Source organism: Micromys minutus (genome assembly GCF_963924665.1).
Source record: "Micromys minutus genome assembly, chromosome: 6".
NCBI classification, from domain to species: domain Eukaryota; kingdom Metazoa; phylum Chordata; class Mammalia; order Rodentia; family Muridae; genus Micromys; species Micromys minutus.
The window spans coordinates 72,688,214-72,697,431 of NC_137975.1; the positions used below are offsets into that span (position 1 = coordinate 72,688,214).

Below are 9,218 nucleotides of genomic sequence, written 5' to 3' on the forward strand. Positions count from 1 at the left end.
TGGGGATCAAAGTCACTGGGAAACAGCAGATGCTCTCAGTTTCTGAGACAATTGCACTAGTTTTGTTTGGGTTGTTATGATGAACATCATGATCAAAAGAACCTTGGGGATAAAGGTGTTTATTTTAGTTTACATCTGGTAACAGTCTGTGACCAAGCATTAATCAGGGAAGGATATCAAGGAAGGAACTGAGCAGAGACCGTGGATGAATGCTGTTTAATGTCTTGCTCTCTGACAGATGCTTAGACTGTTTTATATAGAACCCTGGCTCTCCTGCTACTCCGAGTGGACTGCTCCCTGCCAAGTCAACCAACAGTGTAGGTAATCTCTCAGACTGTGTCGGAGGCCAATCTGATCTGAGAAATTTCTCGGTTGACTTTTCTCATTCAAAATGACTCTAGGCTTGCATCAAATTCACAATGAAATCCAACCAGGACACCATTTCTCAGACGCCCGAATGAAAATCCTAAGAGGTGGCGTTTATTATTGATCATGTATATGGATCTCAGATGCCATCATGAATCCTCATGAGACAGGTAATGAGATCTGACTGAGTTGCACACAGAGGAAACAGAGATGTGACATGGAACCAAAAGTGTCCCAGAGTCAAACAAGACCTGGCCACAGTGAGCACTAATTAAAACAGGCCCAGAGCAACTTTCTCACTCTGTCTTTTTCTCTCCCATCACTATAGAGTGAAGGTCTGGCTGCTGCTGTGATTTCAAACCATGGCCTCTAAAACTCTGAAACCTAAGTTGTGTTTCAACTCATCAGGATGTGACAACATGCTATGTTGTCCCTGGAAGATGAATATGGCTGATTGTTTCCTTGTGTCTTCTGGAAGGTCTTTTCTGTATCTAACTAAAGTCTTCCTATATTGTGACTGCCAGAAACAAAGACTTTTAGATTAGGTTTTACAGACTATGCATGCCAACTTTCCTCCAGTATTTGTAAATGCCAGAGATATTAACCCATTTGCATATTTTATAGTGTGACATTCATAAGCAAAAGCCGAATAGCTTCTAAGAAGCTCTCTGTCCTCAGAAGTGACGACCCTCCGCCCATCTAGACATTTCCTGCAACACATCTACCATTGTCTGTCTATTTTTGTTCTTTGGTGACTCACAGAAATCAGTGTAGCATGTTTGATCTCAGTATAAAAAAATTCCTGGAACAGAAAATTATAAGTATGTTTTCAATTTGATCTTTAACTTATATAAATTTCTATTTCCCAAGATTGTCAGAAATGGCCAACTTTATTCACATTATAGTATGCTGGTTGACATATGTGTATATCCTTTCTTTCATTGTACTAAAATCAACTTGCTGATTTTTCCACTGGTAAGAATTCTGCTTTTTATGAAAGAAACTACATTTGATAAACACACTTCTAATGCTGGTGTCAATGACATCAGAACAAAGCACCTTCTGCTCAGTGTCCTAAATGCCTTAAAATATCTCCAAGAGGTTTGATTTTCTGATGCCCAATTCTTCCCTCCCTCCCTATTCTGTGAAGATATTTGAGATGCAAAGTAGATTGATTAAAATGCAAATTTCAGATTTAAACCTATGGTTTATTAGTGTTTGTAATAATTAGGTTCCTGTTGCTGTGATAAAACACAATGACCAAAGGGAACCAGGGAGGAAAGCATATATTAATTTTTGTTAAATTTCTCCAACTTATTTCTTGATTTTGCTTTTATTCTTATTGTTTACATTGTTAAAATATTGTTTCTTATTCCACTGTCTTTTTTGCATTATTTACTTTTATGTGTATCTGTGTTTTCCCTACTTGTTAATCTTCACACTTCATCTGAACCCAGTGCCCACAGAGGGTAGAGGAGCAGAAGAGGGCATCAGATCTTCAGGAACTATATATAGATGGTTGTGAGCGGCCAAGTGGGCTGTGGGAATCAAAGAGTCCTGGTTGCTTTTCCAGAGACCTCGGGTATAATTCCCAGCACCCACATGGTCTTATAACTATTTGTAATTCAGTTCTAGGGCTCCAATGGCCTTTTCTGCCTCCAAATCCACTGAATGCACATGGTGTACACACATATATGTAGACAAAACACCAGTACAAAACCCATGTGGAAGATGTGTAAATCACAATATGTTCTACCTCGAGGGAACTAATAAAGTTTCAATAAGCATTCTTCTTGAATAAAAATTTTCTGCCTAAATCAGTGGCAGACATAATATGGTGAGGTTTGAGAAACATTTGAAGTTCAGATAGAACATTAATGGCTAAAAGAGGGAAACGTCCCTATAGGAGAAATGATTCCTCATAGAAATTTGGCTCAAATTTTAAAATTCGATTTTTTTCTGTTGGCATGGAATAAGAATTTCAGAGAAGTAGAAACTGTAAAAAATAAAAATAATTGAAGGTTTTATTAAAATAATAGAAATTATCATGGTAGTCTTTAGCATAGTCTTGACTTTTAGTGTAGAATTTCACTTTAGTCTCATAACTCTGTTGTTCTGATTAGGGAGCAGAAACCATAGATAGTTTAACAAAACTCTGTTAGATGTACACATCTCTGAAAAAAAGAAGAGCTCTTCTAATTTTTACATAGAGAGGAGACATTCATATGTATTAACACATAATTAAAATGTATTGTTTCTTGCTAAATGCCTGAAAAATCGTTTGAGTCTGAAATGTGTAAGAAACCTTGGCATTCAAACATTTTATAAAGCCTGAAAAACATAAAGCATATAAAATTAGCAGTTTGGGAGATTCATAAAGAGTCATTTCCAAGGGCTTGTGAATGAATAAATCCAGGCAGGAGAACACTATATTGTCCTCTATCAGCAAGACTTTATTTCATGGAAATCATCACAAACATTCAGTAAAGAAGAAAACAATGTAATTTATCAGGCTGCAAAGTTTATACTAATAGGGTTATTATTCAGACATTTCCTATTTCCTACTCAAGATGAGTCTAGTCATCAACCTCTTGAATGCTCCCTTTACCTCTTTGTTCCTGAGTGTGTAAATGAGGGGGTTCAGCATGGGTGTGATGATCCCATAAAAGAGGGACACCATTTTCCCCCGGTCCTTGGAAGTAGGGGATGGTGGCTGCAGATACATGTAGATGGCAGTGCCATAGAAAAGCACCACCACAATGAGGTGGGAGCCACATGTCCCAAATGCTTTTCGCCGACCTTCAGCTGACCTTATTCTCAACACTGCTTTGACAATGAAAGCATATGATATGAGGATGAGAGTCACAGGTATTAAAAGGAAGATAACACTTATGAAAAATTGTTCACTTTCAATTGCTGTTGTATCTGCACAGGACAACTTAAGAAGGGCAGGAATCTCACAGAGGAAATGGTCCACTTTGTTGTGACCACACAGTGGCATCTGAATGGTCCATGTGGACTGCAATACTGAGTTGCTAAAGCCACTGATCCAACACGCAGCTGCCAAGTGGAGGCAGCGCCTCTGCTGCATGATGACTGAGTAGTGGAGAGGCCGACAGATGGCTACAAACCTGTCAAAGGACATGACACCCAGCAGAAAACATTCTGTGCAACCCAAGGCCAGGAAAATGAAAAGCTGGGCCACACAGCCACCATAGCTGATGACCTTTCGAGTGCTGCATATGTTGATGAGCATTTGTGGGACTGTGCTTGTGGTATAGCACAGGTCCAGCAGGGACAGGTTAGTGAGGAAAAAGTACATGGGTGTGTGCAGTTTGGGATCCAGACGGGACACAAGAATTATCATCGTATTTCCAAAGATGGTCAGAATATAGGACACTAGAAACACCACAAAGAGTGGCAGCTCCAGCCATGGCCGATCTGAAAACCCTAAGAGAATGAACTCCCATGAGATGCTCTCATTGGCTGCACTCATGTTAAATGTACAGCCTCAGGTCCTGGGAACACAAAGGTTATAAGTTGGTGGGCATGCTCACTGGATGTGCCAGTCAGTGGTGACGTGATGAGGCTGGAGAGTTTGTGCATTCACAACGTGATCCTGTTAGGGTGGAAATGTATTGACAGAAGTCTCAGTGTATGTCAAACCATTCCGAGCTTTTTCTATTCTTATAATATTCACCAAAGTGATTCCAAAATTACAGCACTTTATCCGTTTCTACTGTCACAGAATGTGTTCTTTGATGATTGCTATTTTATGAACAGGTTATTCTCTGAACTTTTCACCAGGTATCTGCTATCAGGGAGATACAACCATTGCTCCTGTAATTTCAATGCAGTTTAATTTGTCCCCAGAATTATTGAGAGTCTCTGTTGCTGCCATTTGCAAAAATTAATTATATCTTATTTCTCCATTATTCCTGCCCTTGCCTCAAATAAACACAGATATTATAGCATCTATAATAAGCTTTCAGACACCATGTCAAGAGACTTATCCTATTGCTCTCAGGTTGCAGAATCTCCACAGGACTGTGAGCTCATGTGACATCTGATGCTGGCCTGTGTGGGTCATATACTCCCAACCCTCTTCTGTAACTAGTTACATTGCTCTGAGATGCTCCCAGTCCTCTGATATTCAGGTTTTCACTTTTGTGGACTTGGAGAATCACAAGTGCCTCCCACTGAGCCTGACACTGGTAGGAGCAACCAAGTGTGAATCAAGCAGCCACAGAGAGGGAAGGGACTGAGGAGCTCAGGAAACTCACTTGGAGCTTTTCCAATCCTCACTTTTCTGAGGGTCATCAGCACAAGTGGTTGACGCAGGATCGCAGCAGTCAGCCTCAATCCCTGGGCCAAAGAAACACATCCTAAGTATGGCTGTTACCTTTTGTGAAAACCTTTAGCAGTGCCTTGTCCCCTGGAGCACAGAAGTTCAACAGTTATGGCAGAGTTCTAGGATGCTTTGTGTAGAAGTGTGTCAGAATCTTAAATCCCTTGGAAGTAGTACTATATATAGCAAGGCCAACATCCAAAAAGTATGCCTTCTAAAGAAACTTTCACAAGAAAGTAATGTTTAATATATATTTTATCAGCATGAGAAGGTATTTTTCCAATTTCCTACAGATTTATTAAAATATTAGCAATGGGTACTACATTTTCCCACTCTTTCTTAATCATTTAGTTTCTCTCATCTTTTAGGAATTCATAAAAGTAATATATAAAATAATATTTCAATGTGTTTGTGTGTGTATGTATGTGTGTGCTGTGTGTGTGTTTATGTTTCTATATATGTGTATACGTGTGTGTGATGTATGTATATATGTGTGTATGTGTGTGGTGTGTGTGTATGAATGTGTGTGTGGTGTGTGTGTGTATGTTTGTATGTGTGTGTGTTAAGTGTGTGTTTGTGTGGGTATTTGTAAGTGTGCATGCTGGTGTGTGCTCTGTTGCACAGATGCATGCTAAACCATCTATATGAACATCACAGGGCACCTTCAGCCGCTGTTGCCTTTGACCTTGATTGAGACCGAAATTCTACTGTTGTTCTTGTTGCATTGGGCAGACTCATTTGCCCTCAAGAGGGAGGCTATTCTGTCTCTCATCCTGCTAGAAACACTGGGATTCCAAAGAGCACCAGGTGCTCAGTCTAACAAGGTTTATGTGGGTTTGAAACCAGTTTCTCAAATTTGTGCAATAAGCAACTCATTTTCCAAGCCATTTTCTGAGTACCTTAGCATACTTTTTTCTTTTAAGTTTTTGAGACATGGTATCATTTATCCTAGGCTGGCTTCAAATTCACTCTTCCTTTCCTGTGATACCTCATTGGTTTATGCATTCACAAATCAACTCATTCTTATGAGGGGGTCTTTCACATATAAATTTTCTCCTAAGTATGTAGATAAACAATATAAGATCTCCCCTTCCACACAAACTGCTAATACAAGAAGGCTTTACATAAAAACTTCATTCTAACAAAGATGAGCCCTGAAGGCAGAAGCTAGGGTTTATATGCTCCTCTAGCTTAGGTTGCTCTGCTGAGAAAGCCCAGATCTGCTTGAGGAGCAAACAGAAGGAAAAGCTGACCTGCTGTGAAGCCCAGGGTCCCACTGAGATCCCAAATATCTTCTAATGCTGGAGTTCTAATGAGACTTATTAGTAATTTCTTATATGTTCTACTTACCTCTAACTTGAGTTGAGAGTCAGAACAAAATTTGACTTCCAAGTAATCCGATTTTCAGACAGAACTGATTTAAATGCCCACATATAGACCATTTTTATGTACTACTTACTCATATACATGCCAAGGTGAAAGCAACTGACAATGTTCTTTAGTTCTGCTTGCTGGACGTCCACGGTCTCCAGTCACAGAGAACTGGACGGCAAGAAGCACAAGCTGCTCATGCCCAGGAAATGAGATGCTGTGGTCCTGTCCATCACACTGTTTTATAAGGAGATAGTTTCTGTCTGATTTTATAAAAATGGAGGAGAATGTGTTTTCAGCCAATACTGGGTTTGACCTTCTTAAAAAATCTCAGTGCTGTTCCTTCTCTTATAGTATCCATTAGGGGCAGGCCTAGCAAACCTCCTGACCAATGGAAGATGTGGGAGGAGATGTTCAAAGAGCTGCCTCTCTTCTGTTTTTAACTTCAGGATAAACCTCTCTCCAGGGAACAGATTCTTAACTTTCTAACACTACAACCATAATGATGGGGGAAATAAAACTAATCAAACAACACTATAAAATTGAATTTTTTTGCTCAACAGGGATTTATTTACACTTGTAAATTATTACTCAAAGAGTTCTCTAAAGTCATTACATTACTGTTTTTCTTTGTATTTCTTTTCATTTGTTTTTAGAGACAAAGTCTGGATACATAGCCCAAGTTTTGCTAAAGCTCAAGACCCTCCTGCCTCAGTCTCCCAAGTGTTGAGATTACAAATGTGTGAGACCAAAGGGATACACAGCTGTGTGTCACCAAGTGTGCCAATAATCAGTTCTATTAAAAATATGTATTTTTTCTTACAACTTTTCTTTTAAAAAAGAGATACATGTACAGAGTTTTTAAAAGCATTTTGGCATAAAACTATATGAATTTATTTTTGTCTGTACTTGATTTTTTTGAAGGTTTGATAGTATACATTGAAATCTTACTAGTTACAATAAGCATAAAGTACATATAAAACAAAATGTAACATGGAAATAGTCAAATTTTTCTTGATGTGTATAGATTAAACATAATGATTTTTAAATACCAAAAATTGTCACAAGGCTATCTTCTTAGCTATTGATTTATTACTGATTTAAGGTCTAGGTGTACCCCACTCTGAATGGGTGCTATACGCTTGCTGTTGTTTTTGTTGTTGTTGTTGTTGTTGTTTTTCTACTAAGGACTAAGGCTTCTACTTTTTGTCCTTTCTTTTTTTGAGCTTCATATGATCTATGAGTTGTTTCTTGGGTATTCAGAGCTTTCTGGGGTTACTATCCAATTATCAGTGACTGCATATTATGTCTGTTCTTTTGTGACTGGGTTACCTCACTCAGGATGATATTCTCTAGACACATCCATTTTCCTAGGAATGTGATAATTCGTTTCATCTTCTCTGTCTGGAATCATGCTGTCATATCTTTAATTTCCATACCAGGAAAGAGATTTTAAGTTATCCTTGAAATTTTTTTAGTAACTTTGTCTATGATTTGTCTCATATAAGAAAACTTTTGAAATATATGTACGAATATCCAACATATCAAAATATCTTTTTTAATGGATTCATTATCTCTTGATGAAGTTACATTGAGCAGACATTTGTTTATGACCCCTTACTTATTTTGTTTGAAATTTATCTGCAACATAGTATTTAGTTCAACCAGAATATAATGTGTTTGTATTTTCATTTTTATGATGTTCATAAAAATGATTTTTATGATTTCAATTTATTTTTAGATGGATATATTAGAAGACATGTTTATAATTGTAAAAGGAACTCTACAACTTTGGCGAATGTGGAAATAAATCTAATATATAACCACATTAAAAGAATGTCAAACTGATGTAGAGTAGCCAGGTTTGCAAGGCCACATAATAAGTATAAGAAAACTGATACAATCATCAAGAAAATATATATTAAAACAACAAAACTATTTCTCATCAGTTTTTAAAAGGAAAAATGAGTTCTGTAGGCTCATTCCAGAGACATAAGAAAATATTTTCCTTTAATTTTCTTATTTTTATTAATTCTTTGAGACTTTCATCCCATGCATTTTGATCATATTTACCCTCTCCCCAACTGCCCCAGATCCTTTTCACCTTTCAATTCCCCTCAATTGTGTCCTCGCATCTTATTTAAATCTGTCATGTCCAATGTGTGCTTCCCACATACTCTTGGATGTGTGGCCTTCACTGGAGGATGGTCACCTCGCAAGTGGCTGTACCTATCAAGAAAGCTGACTCACCTTCTTCAGAAGTTGCCAATAGACATTTAGGTAGGGATAAGACTTAGTGCTCACCTTCCCTCCCCGTGTTGGATTTTTGTCTTGCTTGAGTTTATGCGTGTTGTCTCAAATGTCATGAATTCATATAAAGAACTTTCATCTCTGTGCACAAAACACCATTAGTTCTGGTTCTTAGAATATTTCAACGCCCTGTTCATCAGTGATTCCTGAGCCTCGAGCAGATGAGATGTGATACAGATATTCCATTTAGGGCCGAGTGCCAGATATGGGTTTCAACTCCTAGAACAGATCAGAAATTCTGTCAGATAGTCGTTGGTTACTCCCATGATATTTCTGTTACTATTCCACATGTATGCATGTCTTGCATGGCATGTCATTGTTGTATCTCTCATGTGTCACAGCTGGGTTTGATTAGTGATTACTTTTCTCTTCTTTAGTGTTCATAGCACCTTCTAGAACCATGACAGCTGGCCAATAGAGATGAATATTCTAGGTAAGTCCTGGAGTGATTTGTCAGTGTTCTGTGTGGTGTCTTCAGAAATTGGGTTTGAGTGTCAAGTTTAGAGTAATCTACAGCATTGACAGCAGCCTGTAGTATTGGGAGATTAATGGGATCTTTGAATTGTCCTACAAGTCAAAAATGAGAAACCAACTCTTGGCACTGTTGTGTTTAATAGAGGCACTGTTTCCTTGTTATAGGACAATCTATTTAAACTCTTTATACATGTTTATGTGTATATTGTAGAAAGTTTCTTCATGTTTCTATATGAGTTTTCAAAATGTCTTTAGTGTTAGTTCCCCATATTTCATCCTGTATCTTTCCCTCTCACCTTGTGGTTAACCCTTCCTGGGACATTGTTCACCTTTACTTCCCTATGCCATT

At 38.1% G+C, this 9,218-nt stretch overlaps 1 protein-coding gene across 1 annotated transcript; it reads right to left on the reverse strand.

Moving 5' to 3' along the window:
* Nucleotides 1–2,920: 2,920 nt before the first annotated feature.
* LOC308421560 (olfactory receptor 2B2-like) lies at nt 2,921–3,862 on the reverse strand (the record flags this gene model as incomplete). Its single annotated transcript, XM_080917965.1, has 1 exon — nt 2,921–3,862. One exon carries the CDS (start codon nt 3,860–3,862, stop codon nt 2,921–2,923), a length of 942 nt encoding a protein of 313 aa, XP_080774091.1.
* Between the last annotated feature and the right edge of the window lie 5,356 nt (nt 3,863–9,218).